Source organism: Musca vetustissima, unplaced genomic scaffold (genome assembly GCF_032173495.1).
Source record: "Musca vetustissima isolate MV318-11 ecotype Yass unplaced genomic scaffold, APGP_CSIRO_Mvet_v1 utg66592, whole genome shotgun sequence".
NCBI classification, from domain to species: Eukaryota; Metazoa; Arthropoda; class Insecta; order Diptera; family Muscidae; genus Musca; species Musca vetustissima.
The window spans coordinates 37,679-54,968 of record NW_026886761.1 but is presented as its reverse complement, the minus strand read 5'-3'; the positions used below and the strand labels follow the sequence as shown (position 1 = coordinate 54,968).

Genomic DNA, 17,290 nt, shown 5'->3' with positions numbered 1-17,290 from the left:
TGTTACAGGCTTTGCTTTACATCTTTGATGAATGGATGCTGGTGGTGGTGGTTATTTGAGATTGTTGTCGGATGTTAACGCTTGTTGTTGTTTTTTGTGTTTCGCTTTTGTAGATTAAAGTACATGTAGCTGAAGCTGGTGTTGTTGTTTTATGTTTTATTTTCTTGTTTATGTAAATTAGTCATATTTCGTTTTTTTTGACTTGTTACAAAGCTGAGAGATGAAGAGAAAAAGCCGAAATCCCCCAATACTCTCTCTCGTTAAAAGCCATAATGGAGAAAGGCGACAAAGCGGAAGTTCTTAATTTGTGTAAATTGGTTCAGTGGATAATTTATGAATGAAGTTCGTTCGCTGCGACATTTTCTTCCTATAGTGGTGCGTATAGTGATGGGATGGGTGTGTGTGCGATTGTGTTGGAGTGAAGTGTTATGGTGGTGGTTAGCTGACATAATTTGTATTGGTGATGTTGTGTGTTTGTGTGTTAACAACAAATTAAAAGATTTATCTTTTAAAGCCTGAGCGGGTGTTTGGACACTATGTAAACGTGTTTTTAGTCAATCGTTTCATTTTCATAGTAAGCTGATAAAAATGTTGACAAACTGAAATCCCAGGTGGGCAAATGGAAAGTTTGAATATTGTTGTTGCACCCCTTACTTTAGTTTTGAAATAAATCATGAATTAATTTGTATAATGTAGGATCTGTAGATCTTTGTATAGAACAGTTTTTCTGTATATAGAAAACCTTTAAAAGTATTTTATATAGAATAAATTTTATATGCATTTAAAATCTTCTGTATTTTATAGATAAAAAAATCGCAACAAGAGGTATTACTATGCCATTTGACATGTCGAGATTACTTCAATTTGCAAATGAGTTAGATCGGTCCACTTTTTAGTATAGCTTCCACATAAACCACAGTTTGGTGTTTCGGAGACTTGAATATATCTGCACAGAAAATGATCCATATAATTACATGTATTGACATAGCCCCCTTATAAGGGTCCCACACAATTGTTTAGGATTTTAGCCGCATTTTCCAGGCGAGATGACATTAATTGACATTTTGGGGTTTTGGGGGCTGGAATATATCTTCGCAGAAAATTACCATGCTATGACATAATCCCCAGGTAAAGATCCCGAGCATTTTTGTAAACACGATACACGCCACAATTATGGACCAATCTTGACGAAATTGTATTGTTTTTGGCAAAGATCGGTTAATATTTAGGGGATTAATTTTTGTCGTTTTTTTTGACGCTCCAGAGATCGCAATTAGGGCCGATAATCGCAAAATTTTACATGGAAAAGGATTTAGGCCAAACAAACTTTTTATTCTATGGTGTATATATTTACTCCTGAAGGACATAGACCCGAGAAGTTGACAGTATATACAAGAGGAGTGGTTGGCCTTTAAATTGATACCAATTATATTGTCGTATGTACTCGGAGGTAAATGGTCAAGGACAACGCCTATAATTTTCCCTGATGATCAGATAATAATTTAGGGATGAAGTGGACCTAAATCTTAATTTTTTGTGTGTATTTTTTTCGAGTGGATCTATTGGCCAACATTATAAGCCGAACATCACAACACAATCCACGGTGAAGGGAATATGGACAAGTAATTAGAAGGACTGTACTGAATATTAGTAATATTCGGAAAATATGTCAGTGTAAGGAAGAGGTGCTGTTGACCTCTAATCAAGCAAGATTAGAGGCCAACAAGCTCGAAAAAAACATTCGCAGAAAGTAAGAGTTCCGTGGTAGTTGTGTGGAGTATCGTATGATCAGCCCTGACCGACTATACTGGTCCGCTCACTGGTTTGAGGTTTGTATTCGCATTTTCCAACCGAAAAGAAATATGTCATGTTATACGGTCATGTTATAGGTTATATGGTGCATCATTTACATGAAATCGGTCGAAATTATATGTAAGGGGACTATGACTAAATCTGAATCGATTTGAAAACTGTTCAGAATGTCCCGCCACATAAACAAACCTAGGATTCTTGTTACACCAATCACATAAAATCGGACGAATGAAAAATATTTGGATATCTAAATTCGATGACCTGTTTAAGCGATTCCGATTCGACCGACATTATCTAAAGATGCATTCAAATTAGTTTTTGGTCCGGGATTGTACATTCCAAGTTCACCACATTTGACACAAATATGAGGGTTTAAAGTCTTATAAAGTTCCTCAAACCGGTCCATAATGAAAAACCGTCCTGTTCCGTCTTCCATCGAAAACCATGTTGTCAGGGTATTATAACTTTGTTCAGCCCCAAAAGTTAGTAACGCCGCGAAATATTGGTCCTAGACCCACCTTTAAGTATACCGATCGTCATATCTCGACTAACTGAGTCGATCTAGACATGTGTGTCCGTCCGTCCGTCTGTCCATTATAATTTGTAAACACGATACAGGCCACAGTTATGGACCAATCTTCACAAAATTTTGCATGTAGGATGGGTTCTGGCCAATGAAAACCCCTATTGTTTTTGATAAGGATCGGTTAATATTTAGGGGATGAAATGTACCAAATACTAAATTTTTGTCGGTTTTTCTGGTCGCTCCAGAGAGCGCATTTATGGTCCGAACATCGTGAAATTTGACATGGAGAAGGGGATCGGGCCTAAGAATAAGCATGCCTGTTTTGATAAAGATCGGTCAATATTTAGCTGGTCAAATGGACCCTGACTTTTGTATATGCTCCTGAAGGACATATACTCGATATGTTGATAGTATGTCCAAGATGAGTTGTTGACCTTCAAATGGATACCAATTATATGGCTATATGTACTCCGATGCGGGAGTTATACTTAATTAAGTAAAGGTGACTATGTGCATATTATTACTATTACTCCATTAGAGGACGGAAATGTCGCGCTGATCTCTTTGAAATTGTACATGAAGTTCCGATTATGGTCAAGGACTACGCTTATAGTTTTCGGTGAAGTTGAGATTTCATTCAGGGGGTGCAATGAATCGAAAACTTTAATTTTGTCAGATTTTCTAGTCGCTCTAGAGGCAATTATTATATACAGAACATCACATATTTTACAAGGTGAAGGGGATCTGACCAAATACTTAGAGCGGCTGTAGATGATGATCGGTCAATTTTCCGAAGGTCAAATCAACCAAAACCTAAAGTGACCAATTTTTTATTGTATGCCGTAAAAACTCACTTCAAGAAAAAACATTTTGGAAAATATGTAAGACTTAGAAAGAGGAGTTGTTGATCTATAATCGGTAAAAAGGGTGCAAATATCACGAAATATTGCCCAGGCTCAGAATATAGAACCGCCGAAAGTGTGCTTTTCGTGGTAGTTGTGTAGGGTATCATATGGTTGGCCCCGTCCGACTATACTGCTCCGCTCACTGGTTATTACAACTGAGGCTCGAAAATCTCAACAGTTTTTGTTGAAAAAGCCTCTCTATCATCAACGTATGACTGTTTGATACGGGTAATTGTACGGCTGGGTCATTGGACGTTACTTTTTCGAAAATGAGGTAGGATCACCAAACATGCCAGATAGGGTATTGCAAACGATGAAACCATGGCTCATTTATGGGAAAAGTTTCCGAACCGGTTTCTGGACCACTGAGATCTTGTGATTTCATACCATGCAACTTTTTCGTTTGAGGCCACATGAATATAAGATCTTCGCCAACAGGTTATCGACAATTTCTGACCTCAAAATAGAATTCGTGAGCTTGTCTATAACACGGGCAGCCACTTTGTGATTTGCTTATGTAAAATACCAAAATAGCATATGCTACTGGAAACCCAGTACAATGCGACATTTTCGACATTTTCAATTCGGTGGCTAAATTGTCGCATCTGGAGCTCGGAAAAAACAAGAGTTATTTTTAAGAAGTCTATTTATTCTCAACATGTGCATTTTTGGAGCGGTTTAAGGTGCGATAGGGTCATTGGACCTTACACTTTTTGAAAATGAGGTTGGATCATCAGACACGGTAAATGGATTGCGCATTAATATTTTTTTTGTTTGGAGTTCGACGGTATTGACGGCGGTGCCACACAAACTATGAAACAGATATTATGTGAAGAAAAAGGTTGCGGACTGGGCTATCTCTCGAATAGGTAGTTGCAATTGACGACCGATATCTTATATTTTAAAACCTTGCTACTACTGCCTTGGAGGATACGTAAATATAAATTCAAATCAAAACCTCAATGAATTCGAGAGTCAATCGAGGACATAGAGCAGCCAATTTGCGATTTGGTTACACAAAATATCTATTGCGTAGATAGATAACTTTTGCAATATACCATCAGTGGTTCTTCTGAGGACAAAATGCCTTCTTGGATCTTCTGCAGATCAAAATATCTTATGTGGGTCTTCTGAAGTCTCTTGTAGGTTGAAAACTTTCTGTGGTTATTTTTATACCATTTTCCTTTAGACTTTGAAATCCTATAGATGCAAAAGATCGCCCAGGGGAATTTTTTTCTCCAAGGACATTATGTGAAGACCTTTAGGTGTTTTTATACCCTTCACCACACTTTGGAACAGGGTATAATGTCTTTGTATCATATGTTTGTAACAGGGAAAAGGAATCGAGATATTTTGAGAATATTAGAATCACTGAGTCGATTTATGCATATCCGCCTGTCCGTCCGTGTGGTAAATGGAGCGCCAAAAGTCCCTATATATCTTTTGATTTGTACGAAATTTGGCATAGCGTACTGAATTAGGCCTAGAATGACGTACGTCGGTTCAGATCCCATATATATTTTCGTCCGATTTAATAGAAATGGTGCACCAAAGTCCTTATATATCTTTCGTTCAATTTCATGTCAATGTTCTTTCGAAAAGGCAACGTCTGTCGGCCCAGTCCGACTTTAGAACATTCCTTACTGGTCGAGTACGCCGAAGGTCTTCTACGGGTCTTCTATATTTATAAGACATTTGGAATTCCATCGAAAATAAAACGTTACATGGCTCTTACATAGACAGAACATCTTCTATAGATATATTAACTTTTATAGGCCTTCTTAGGATTCTTGTGGGTCTTATTGGTTGGTCAATGGTACGTCTCTGGTCAAAAAATTTTAGTAGTTCTTTAACATATCCTTCTGTGAGTCATCGTATGGTGAGTCTATTATTACTATTTTTTTAATTTCTAAAATGTTAGCATTTGGTTAGCAACATCTCTGGAAAATGAGATGTATGACTGGATGTATATAAGAGTATACAGATTTAAAAATATTTTTATCTGACACTTTTATCTGTAACAAATTAGCCCTACATTTTTTTAAATCGACACACACACACATACTATCACACATTTCCATACACAAACTCCACAACTAGAAAAAGGCCATAAATCTGCGCAATTAAGGATTACGACACCTTTTTTCGAAGCTTAATTCTGCCATTCCATTAAAATCCCTTTATCTTTTCAGTATCAACATCCACAACAGCAACAACAACTACGAAAAGCAATGAAGTCTTCATTCCCAAGGGAAGCAACACTTCTTGGCATAACAACAAAAACACACAGAAATTAGGATGTGTTTTTATTTCTGTGCTGCAAAGACACTGAGTGTATGGGTTAAAAAATTGGGATTTAATATATGCCCAAGTGGTATGGGTAAAAGGAATCGCAGGCAGCGCCACAAGATTGGTTACATTTGTATGGGAGGAAAAAAAGTGGGCTGGGGATTTTGATAGGTGGTTGAATAAAATGGGTGGTAGTTATCAACCACCACCCATCTGTTTTTCGCCTTTTTCTCGAGAACAACAACCCTGGCTGCGACAGCAGAAGCGGCAGCTTAACAGCTTTAGTCGTTTGGTAAAAAGGTCGGTGGCAAAGTATTTTCGTGCATTTGTATGCACGAAGTATCATTTGTGGGCAATTAGCAAACAAGTGTGAAAATCCCTGTTTTTGCCCAACGATTTCCAAACAAAATGTAGTCAGATTTGTTGTATTCCTGGGTGTTTTTATTTATGGGGGGGGGGGTTGTTGTAAAAAAGTGTTTCTGATATACTTTATTGAGCCCAAATAAAGTAAATATGTATTGGGATATAAAGAAAGTTATTGTTGGAATGTAATGAAGGGAAAAGTCGGAAATTGTTTGTGTTTGTGTAGGATTGTGTAATTGTGAGATTTTCAAACATTGAAATGAGTAAAAAGTTTTTACCCAGTACATGGAGATAAGAATGTGGTCCGGTACGGCCCCACTTTCTGTATTTTGTATGTTTTAGCAAATCCAATCAATTGAGGGGGCTGTAATTTGACAATCCTCGTTCTTGGGGATACATTTCATATTAGTGGAAAACATAGTTCCATATAATATAACATCCGCCTAAAGGTTCCAATCCATCTTCGGTATTTTAAAAGTTTTAGCCGCATTTTCCAAACGAAGTGCTTTTAATTGGACATTCGTGATATTAGACATTTATGTCGAAAAATTTCAATGAAGATCTGCGCTTTACATTGCTCGCATATAAACGTCACCTTCTAGTTTTGCTATTTTGAGGGGTTTACCTGAATTTTCCCGCTGAAAGTTGTCATTCCAAGTGTGATTACATAATGGCGGCATATTTTCAATATAGGTCATTTTTCACATATCCCCATAAATAGACACAAATGTCTAACCCCATTTTGGAAATTTTGAAAATATTGATCGTGTTTTCCAACCGATGGGTTTTAGAAATTCGTGTAACTCCCATATAAAAGACTATTTCAGTATTTTTAATGTAGCAGAGACAACCTAAGTGGCAGAAATTTGACATTCAAGGTTCTTAGAGGAACAAAACATGTTCGATGTAGGTCCATGCCCTTAAATGTCCTGTCGCATTTTTTAGTATTTCTAAGGCAGAGTCACATTTTACCACCGAAGAAGCTGTAATTAGGGATTATTAGTGAATAAAATATTTTCAGAAATGTTTTCAGTATAGCTCCCATATAAATGTCCTGCCCCATTTTTTTACCCTACACCATAAGGTGGAGTGTATTTTAAATTTGTCATTTCATTTACAACACCTCGAAATATTCACCGGAGATCTCACTGTATATATTCTTGATTATTTTTATTGGCTCAAGTTTCACGGTAGCCTCCATATAACTGTACCCCCTAATTTTGGCATTTTGAGGTTTATTGTTATAGAAAACCGAATTGGCTGTAATTTGGCATTTTAGGTTCTCATGTTATAGCACATTTCCGTTCCAAAAACCAGTAAGTAAAGTAGTATAGTCGGACGGGCCGACTATATGATACCCTTCACCACTATAGGTATATTAAACGAATTTCGTGCAAATCGGAAGATATATAGAGTCTTTGGCATACCATTTACCTAAAATCGGGCGAACTATATAGGAGCTATATCTAAATCTGAACCGATTTTCATGAAACATAGCACACATCATTCTGGACCTAATTCAGTACGCTATGCCAAATTTTGTGCAAATCGAAAGATATATAGCTACTTTGGTGCCCCGTTTACCTTAAATCGGACGAAAATATATATGGGAGCTATATCTAAATTTTCTGGACCTAATTCAGTACGCTATGCCAAATTTCGATTTTCAAAATATACATAGTAGCTAAACTTAGCACACATCATTCTGGACCTAATTCAGTACGCTATGCCAAATTTCGTGCACATCGAAAGATATATAGGTACTTTGGTGCCCCGTTTACCTTAAATCGGACGAAAATATATATGGGCCAAATAAGTGATTTGTGCCAAATTTCATTCAAATCGGATAATAAATGCGACCTGTACTTTGTTTACAATTTAACATCTACAGACGGACGGACATGCATAAATCGACTCAGAAAGTGATTCTATACATATTCTCAAAAGGAACCATGTGTCTATTTCGTTTCCTTTTGCCTGTTACAAACATATGCACAACGACATTATACCCTGTACCACAGTGTGGTGAAGGGTATAAAAATACAGCCTCATGTTCGGTACTTTGAAATGTTGAAGTTGCTGCAATTTTTGCATTCCGCTTCTTGAGGGCTATGAACAACAAATTTGTAAAACAATTTCAATATAGCTCGTAGTCCCCATGTAACAGCCTGAGTGATTTAAGGAATTTTGAATATACAAGGATGCCCAATTCGTGCTTCCAAAAGTATGGGACTGGAACTCGACATCTGTCAAGAAAAGTTGTTAAACCCCTTTTTCCTTTCAGTTGAAAGTCTGACATTAACGAAATGGATCTACCTCACAAAGTATAAAGATTTATCAAAATTTATCTGTTAATATAAGAGAGGCCATTACATCCTGAAGAAAATATTGCTATCATTGTTGGTCCGAAGTTGTGATTGATCATATCGCTCATTTGCTGCAAGACAGGCATAATTCAAAAATAGCGATTCTGCAGAAATTCGTTTTAATTTTTCAATTTACTCGCACTTTAATGGAACAGAGGAACGTCTATAGCTAGTGTGTAAGAGATATTCGTATGAATTTTTTACACAACATGAGGTTATTATAGGAAAATCAAAAACACGTTTTTTGAGTTATGTCTGTTTTGCAGCAAATGAGCGATGTGTGTTTTAGTTGCGTTTCCATTTAAAATTAATATTTCGATAAATTAAAAACGATACAGGGTACAAAAATACTCTCCCTTCAAGGATTGATTTTTATTTATTTAGGAAAATATATAACCTTTAAATCTCAATCTCAATTTTTTTTAAAGGAGATAATATTTAATAACAAAATTTCTAATTAAAGTTTTCCTCAACATTTTCACAACACATCATCTTCGAAATCTACAAAACAACCATCAATCCCTTACCATTTTATTTGTTATTGTTGATTATTTCAAGTTTTTGAGTTTTTGTTTTACCTCCCTATCTAATTAACACGTTAAAGTATCATTAACGAAGAAAAGTTCATTAATTATAACCACTTCCCATTTTGGTAGCACTTCAGTTACAGAATACAAATAATAGCAACCTCAACAACAACAAGAACAGTAATTAGGAAAGTTTCTTCAAAACTAACTCGAAATGAAACTATGGCGGCGGCGGCATACAGGAAACGGAAGTCTGGGAAAATTGTTTGGTTTCATCTTACAAAATAGCGCTTAAATCTTTACCAAAAGAAAAAAAAATAAAAGCATCACTATCATTACCAATACCATTGTCAAATGAAAAGTGGGAGAAGAAAGGAAACGTAAGAGAAAAAAATCTTGTTTGTATTTCAATTAAGCCATTTTGGAAACGAATGACATACCCTCAACTCTTTCTCTCGTGTTTTTTGTGGGGCGGCCAACGCATTGAAACTCGGTAATAAAACGTATAAATGTGTGTTTATAAAAAGCATAGAAACTCCACATTCCCTTCTCAAATGAATAAAAAACAACTTCTTTAACCCACCCCCATGCCCGCCTTTTTTGAGTCTAAAAATAAAACAAACAACAGCAATAAAAACAAATGTACAACGCAAAGTTACGAAAAATGCTTTTGACATCGATATCGAAGAGTTTAAAGTCGTTTGAGTACCTACACGAAAAACAAACTAACAGCAACAACAACTACGACCTGAGTTCCCTTCACTTACAATTTATTTCGCATAATGTAAATATACAAACAAACAACAAAAAAAAAACAACATCAACAACGACTCCATGTAAAGAAAGAGGGCATACCAAATTGCCATAATAATAGCACAACTCTGTGAGATGAGTTGACGTTGGTTCATCGTAAACAAAAGAGAGCGACAACAACTACGCCATCGCATCACACAAACACACTCACATATATTTTGGCTTTGATGCTGCAACTTCATCAAAACCATCATTATTTAACTGGCGTCAATTTACTGTTTAAATGTCAAACAAAAAAGTGTTAAAAGCCGAAAAAATAACAAAAGAAATCTTTAGTTTACTACCTACCAACCCACCAATCTGCTCTCTTTCGTTGCTCTGCTACAACAGCATCACGGAGTATAACCACCCATTTGCTACCATCATCTCTGTGTGTGCAAAACAATTACATGCTTAATAGGCAAGAAAGAGACACGCAACGTATAATGAGAGAGATATAAAATAATAGACTTGAAAACCCGTTAGACCAGATGTAGAGGTGTGGCTTAATGGATGCATGTTACAGAGGATGCTGTGTGTGCGTAGCAAGACCAACAACAACAAAAATACAACTCAAGGGAAAGCATACTATAGCACACAGAGAGTGATGGTGAGAGAGTAAATTCTCTCTAATTTCGTTTCGTTCGTTTATTATGGTGGTGAAATACTGTGAATGTTGACTTGATTTACATTTGTTGTTTGTTTTACCTCTTCATTTCTCCTTTTTATAGCAGAATGGTGAATATGAAAAAGGTGAGTTGTTTATTAGCTATCCATTTCCACCATAGGTGAATATGCGGATAAAGGGGCAATTACGTTGATGTTGAACTTATTTACTCACCTTCCTGGCTATGTTGAATTTATTTGTGCGCTGTATAATTTCTCCTTATGGTAGGTATTTTTTACTTTATCGTGACAAAATGGCAGTAGCGTGGTGTATCAATTATTTTGTACATGCAAGATGTTCGTTTTTTTGTTGGTTTATATATGTTCGTCGTCCTTAACGTTTATATTTGACCTTCAAACATGACCTAAATTGCTATAATTTTGTATTAAAGAATAAACAAATTAAATACTTAATTACATTAATAATTAGAAATGTGATGTTAGATTTTTTGATTAATTTGCAGAGTAAATTAAAGGTGGACAATATGTGTAGTTTGCAGAAATTATTGGGCAAATTTTTGAAGTTTTTAAAATAAAATCTTCTGAAAATTGGAGGGAAATCAAAATAAAATTTTAATGTTTATCAAAATTGGAGGAATTATGGGTTGTGGATTTAAATCAGTGGATTTAAAATGTTTTAATTAAAAGTTAGTTTGTTCTGTTGAAATTAAGACATAACTATTCAGATTTTGAAATATATTCCTACATCTGAATTTATTTATTTTGAAGGTCCAGTCATCATATGTATAAAAGTTCTTCGTAAGAACGTATTAATATTGCCCCTATGTAATCGTAACGCTCAATTTTCTTCATCGTAGAAATCCGAGTAGTCAGATTATCAATAAACTTCATTAACCAAAAAATATAAGTAGATAAATATAGCGCTGTAATTCATTTTAAAATTGGACTATCATGCGGTTTTTTGTTTTAATTAGTGTAAATGGATCTGAGCTAGATGAAGGAACTCAAAATAATATATACCTAAATTAAAGGAATACGTATTATAATTCATGTTATAGCTTACAAATGGGTTAGGCTTTTTAATTATTTTTTATAAGTATCTAACATCTATCCCCAAATCCTCTGCAAATTTTTGTAGCCTTAGACAATATGGGCTACGCATAGAAAAAATTATATATGTATATTATTTATTACAATATATGTATATTTATTATTACAAAGATAAGATTGGGGACAATATTTCGTGGCGTTACAAATTCTTGGGCGCACATAAACAAAAATTGTAAAAAATGTAGTAGCCCAATAGAGCGATATCCCCATTATTCGATATTTTTTTTTTCAACTGAAAATTTATATTTTAGGTTATCATGTGGTTTCAAATCTTCCCACTAAAAACATATTAATATCGATTCACTTTTGGTTTAGTTTCCATATAACTTATTTTCGGCATTTTTATGGTTTCAATCGCAAAGTAATTGTACATTGCGGCGTCTTGGAGGCTGACATACATATATGCAATAAATCATTAATTTAGGTCAAAGTTTAGACATAGCCCCCGTATACAAGTTCAGCCCTATTTTCGGAATTTTGAAGGTTTTAGCTGCATTCTCTACTTGAAGTGTATGCAATTTTGCATTTCGGGTTTTTATAGAGCAAATTGATTTTTTAAATCAGGATAGAGTTTGTTACAGCTATTAGTAATTTGGTATTTTGGGTTCTCTCTTCCTATTAAAAATTATCAATATAACACTGTTTCAAGGATATTGGAGGGCAAAGCACATACTCCGTCCGCTTTATAAGATATTTATACATTTTTAAAATATTGACCCTTTGTGGGTGTGTTACCTGGTGGAGTGAACCAATAATCCCACCATGGAACACAATATAATTTTATTAGAAATAATCGGTTATCTAAAGTTTGAATCAAAAATCGATATTATAAATGTATTTTTCAGCTAAATTTTAACCACTTGTAGGGAAGGTACTAAAAGGAATGCTCTGATATTCTCCATCTTGGAAGTTGATTTAGGTTTGGAAGATATATCACAATGTTTAAAGTTTGTATTAAATCGGCATCTCATTTCTAGAGTTATCGTGCGCAACATTCGGCCAGACAGGAATTTGCTAACCGTACAAACAAAAAATTGATTTTGTTTATAAAAATGTCAAATTTTCTGGTAGCTTTGTAAAAACATGGACCAGATCATTTTTTCATAGATATTTCACTCCCTCTCCAAGAACCAAATGTGCAAGATTACAGTTCGTTCTGTTAGAAAATTCGCCTAGGACCATCATAATATACGGTGGCTATACCAAGACGTGGGCTGATATTAATAATTTGTGGGTACCCAAATTTCAAACTAGACCAAAATCGGAGGAAAAATGTTTTAGAATTACTTTCGCCGTAGAATTATTTTTCTGTCTCAATTAAAGTTTGTTACATTACTATGTGGTGTTAATAACCATAAATCTCAGTAGTCGGATGGGGCCGACCATACGATACCCTACACAACTTCCAGCGGATTTTTATTCCAAGCCTGGATAATATTTTTTGCCCGATTGGATGTCAATATTCCTTACACTGACATATTTTCCGAATATTACTAATATTAGGTACAGCCCTTTTAATTAATTCTCCAGATTCCTTTCATCGTATAGATCGACTCAAAAAAAAAAGTTGTCGGTCCATTTCTTCCCAAAATTATTGTCTGATTCTAACCGAATTATAGGCGTTGTCCTTGACCATAACTGGAACTTCATGGAAAATTTCAAAGCAATCAGCGCTATATTTCCGCCCTCTAGTGTGGTAATGGGTTACTAAAATATGTAACTTCCACATCCGAGTACATACAACAATATAATAGGTATCAATTTGAAGGTCAACCACTCCTATTGGATATACTATCAAATTTTCGGGTCTATGTCCTTCCGGGATAAACATATACGCCATAGGATACAAATTTTGTAATGTTTCACACAAATGTTAGGGTTCATTTTATCCGCTAAATATTGACCTATCTTTATAAAATGTATTTTGAGAATTTCATTCTCTAAATATTAACCGATTTTTATCGTGTTTACAAAATATAATGGACAGACGGACGGACACACGTGTCTACATCGACTCAGCTAGTCGGTATACTTAAATGTGGGTCTAGGACCAATAGTTCGCGGCGTTACAAACTCTTAGAGCCAGACAAAACTGTAATAGGTATGTACTATTTCATAAGGAAAAATGAAATTTTTTATCGAATATTCATATTTATTTATCCTTCATTTACCAAAAAAGAATCATTTACCAAAAAAGAAACGTGCAGAGAAGCTAACCCAAACATAAATTTATTGATTATGTTAGGAAACATATACTAGAAAAAATTTGCTTAAAAATACCGTACAAGGCATATGAATTAATTATTCAAGTGGACGATCTGTATATGGTTATTTATAGGGGTGATAATCTCGCTATAGCTTTCCTTCAACTTCCGGGTTTGAAAATTTTCATTTTTTTCTAATCTCTTAGCTGTAATTATTTCTTTTAACAGAAAAAACACAATTTTCCTACAACTGTTTTGTTAATATTTCAACATTGACAAATCAGCACTTTGAAAGGTTCAATTGTTATTAAATATTAATCAGCTACGTCTTAAAGTAGTACCATATTAATTGTGATTACGTATAAGATAATATTTCAATTACTTTTAGTATTATTAAATAATTTCTATAAACTTAATTGTCACATCAGTAAAATTTAAGTTTTATTAATGACGAAAAACACCATACACATAGTTAGAAATTCTAAATAACTAGAAAAACACCCCAATCGATGTTGTTGTATATGGCTTTGTATTAAACTAAGTGACATGACTGTTAGGAGTCCATGAGAGTAAATACATTTATTTGATTGTTGGGTAATTTCAGAGGAAAAGAGGGGGGTCAAAATGTGTTTTTATAGGAGAATAATGAATGTCAATTGAAAACAATTATGACCAATAAATGACCACCCCAAAAGCGACACAATACAAACACAAAAGAAAAACAAACGCGAAGAGTAAACAATATGAATGCTTTTATGGAGAGAGCAAAGCAAATTGGGCTCCAATAAAGAAACCATTAACTAACTGTACACAATAACAACACATAATGCTGGGATATGTCACTACTATTGTTATTCTCCCACAAATCTCCATTTGTTAGAAGAGTACAACTCTATTTTGGAGAGTAATTAAAAAGGGGAGTTGCTATGGTTGAATGAATAAAGCAAGAAAGAGAGTTAGCTATTATTGTGTGGAAATATTCACGGAGAGAGTGGCGACAATTGTGAGTGGGTTGAGATGCTCGTGTTTGTATTGTTTGTTTATGTGAAGAAAAAACTCTGGGAGCCACTTAAAAAATTACTGGTTTTTCTTCTACCATTAACAAATCCCCAATATCACAAACGCGCGCGCACACAAACACACACATGCATATTGTACACATAAAGCACACTGAATTGTTAAAGCACCTGGTTAGGCTTTAGTATCGGTCGAACAGCATTTAAGCTAAGACGTGAAATCTGTGCCGTATGCTTATTATGATTACTATGCGACGTATAATTTGATGATAAACAAAAAATTCAAGAAAACAGGCTAAATCGACAATTAGTATAAAGATAAACAGAATAAAACAACAATTAATTAGTTTTTTTATACTTTCAATGGCGACGGAAAATTAATGCCAAAAAATAAATAAAAATATTGCGAAGGGCTATGCATTATAAAATTTCAAAAGAAATCCAAATAAATTGAAATAACATATTAAAAGTGTCAAGTGGAAAATAGTATTTAAAAGAAGGTTCAAAATAGTTAAACAAGACAATTCCTTCAAAGTGGAAAAATTCTTTAAAATAGGGATCAAAACAATTTATTCGAATAAAGCAATAAATTCATAGTGCAATAATTTCCATATTTAACAAATGACAACAATGCCTCCGGAAATGTCTACCACGGCTACAAATCCTTCAAGTGTTGATTTGTCTACCACGCGGGTTAACAACGACCCTTTGGCAACGGCCTTGCATGCATCGCGATCACGTTTTATGATAACGGATATATTATCAGCACAACAAACAACGGATTCAGCCACACCACAAAATCCCCAACCTCCATATTCACATCCTCACCAGCAGCAACAACAACACCATGCCGCATTACAACATTACATAGCTCAACAGCAGCATTTAATACAACAACGTCATCAACGTCTTCAGAATCAACAGCATCATCATCCTCAACAACACAGTAGGTCTCCAAATTCTTCGCCGCCACCACCACCACCTTCTTCACATAACTCCTCAACGTCTTCATTACATCAACATTTACCCCCACCAATGGCAGCAGCGTCTCCGTCATCGTCTTCTGGTCCAACAACAACTACATTTCCACCTTATCATCCTCAACATCATCATCCATCCTTAGGCCACTTACCTCAATCGGCGGCATTAATGGGATTTTCCGTTGCCGGCGGACGTGAAATGTTTGGTGGTGCTGCTGCTGCCGCTGGAGCTCATTATGCCGCCATACATCGTCACAATGAACGCGAGCGCTTAAGAGAGTTAGATGATTTGGCATATCGAACAGCTACGCAAAATTCACAAAATCTAGATCCAGATGATCGTTCCCGTTCGCCGCAACCTCTGTATTTGCGGGGTGATAATCGGGATATGGGATTTGGCAGTAGTGCGGGAAATGGTGGGGGTATTGCTACTGCTGGTGGAGGAGGTGACAGCAGTATAAGTGGCGACCAGGCCAGCACTATTGATGATAGTGACAGTGATTGTGGTGAGTGTAGAGTTAGAAATTTTTAAAACATTAAATCTCCTAAAAAGTTGCCAGTGTCGGAAAAAAAGGAAAAATAGTTTTCAAAATAATGACAACTTTAAGGGAAATCACTCAACGTAGACTACCGAATGATAACCAACAATATCAAATTACCGTCAATTATATAGGAAAAACAGTTTGAAAGTTTCAAATCCTACTAAATATTAAATATTTAGTGTTATTAAATAATTCATATAAACTTAAATGACAAAAAAAAAAAACATGCACGTAGTTAGAAATTCTAACAAAGAAACTCTGCACAAAGTTAGAAATACAAACAAATTGAAAAACATCCCAAACGATGTTGTTGTATATGGATTTGTATTAAAGTAAATGTCCTGACTGTTAGGAGAGTAAATACATTTATTTGATTTTTGTGTAATTTGACAAAAAACCTCAAAGTAATGACAATATGGGGAAATCCCTAAACGTGGACTGATTATTGGTAAGGACATTTACTACCGAATGATAACCAACAATATCAAATTACATTATAGAAATACATATAATTCGTTCAAAAAACCGGTCAACGTTCTTTAAAATCCACCAAAAAATACTAGGTGCCGTTATTTGGAAACTATGCCTAAAAATGTGCCCATATGCTTACGTAGTCATATATTATTTAGTAACCCATTACCATACTAGAAGGCGGAAATATAGCGCTGATCGCTTTGAAATTTTCCATGAGGATCCAGGTATGGTCAAGGACAATGCCTATAATTTTCGGTGATGAACCGATAATAATATTGGGATAAAGAGAACCGAACACTTAATTTTTGGGGGGTTTTTCGAGTAGATCTTAGGCCATATTTGGAAGCCGAACATCACAACACTACCTACGGCGAAGGCAATCTGGACAAGTAATTAGAAGGGCTGTACTGAACGTTAGTAATATTTGTTGACCTCTAGTCGGTCAAGAGCCTGCAAATATTGCGAAATATTGACCAAACTCAGAATATAGAACCACAGATAGTTATATTTTCGTACAAGTTGTGTAGGGTATCATATGGTCGGACCCGTCCGACTATACTGCTCCGCTCACGGGTTGCATTATGTTATAGTTCGTTCATACTCTGAAAAATAATGTTCCAAATTACAGGCACTAAGGATTGAAAACCTTAGTGCCTGTAATTTGAAAAAATGTTAAAACATTAACCTATCTTGAATTTTTATACCCTCCACCATAGTATGGAGGGTATATTAATTTTGTTATTCCGTTTGTAACTCA

The 17,290-nt window shown here is 35.1% G+C and overlaps 1 protein-coding gene across 1 annotated transcript; it reads left to right on the top strand.

The window, feature by feature from the left end:
- The first annotated feature begins 15,167 nt into the window (after positions 1-15,167).
- LOC133334245 (homeobox protein B-H2-like) lies at positions 15,168-16,926 on the top strand. Its single transcript, XM_061542534.1, has 2 exons — positions 15,168-16,023; positions 16,859-16,926. Exons 1-2 carry the CDS (start codon positions 15,168-15,170, stop codon positions 16,924-16,926), a joined length of 924 nt encoding a protein of 307 aa, XP_061398518.1.
- Positions 16,927-17,290: the final 364 nt, after the last annotated feature.

Bases quoted from the DNA above. Each gene is read 5' to 3' on its own strand.
- LOC133334245 (XM_061542534.1), top strand. From the start codon at position 15,168: ATGCCTCCGGAAATGTCTACCACGGCTACAAATCCTTCAAGTGTTGAT. The intron at 16,024-16,858 runs GTGAGTGTAGAG...TTTTTCGAGTAG, and splicing joins TGATAGTGACAGTGATTGTG to ATCTTAGGCCATATTTGGAA.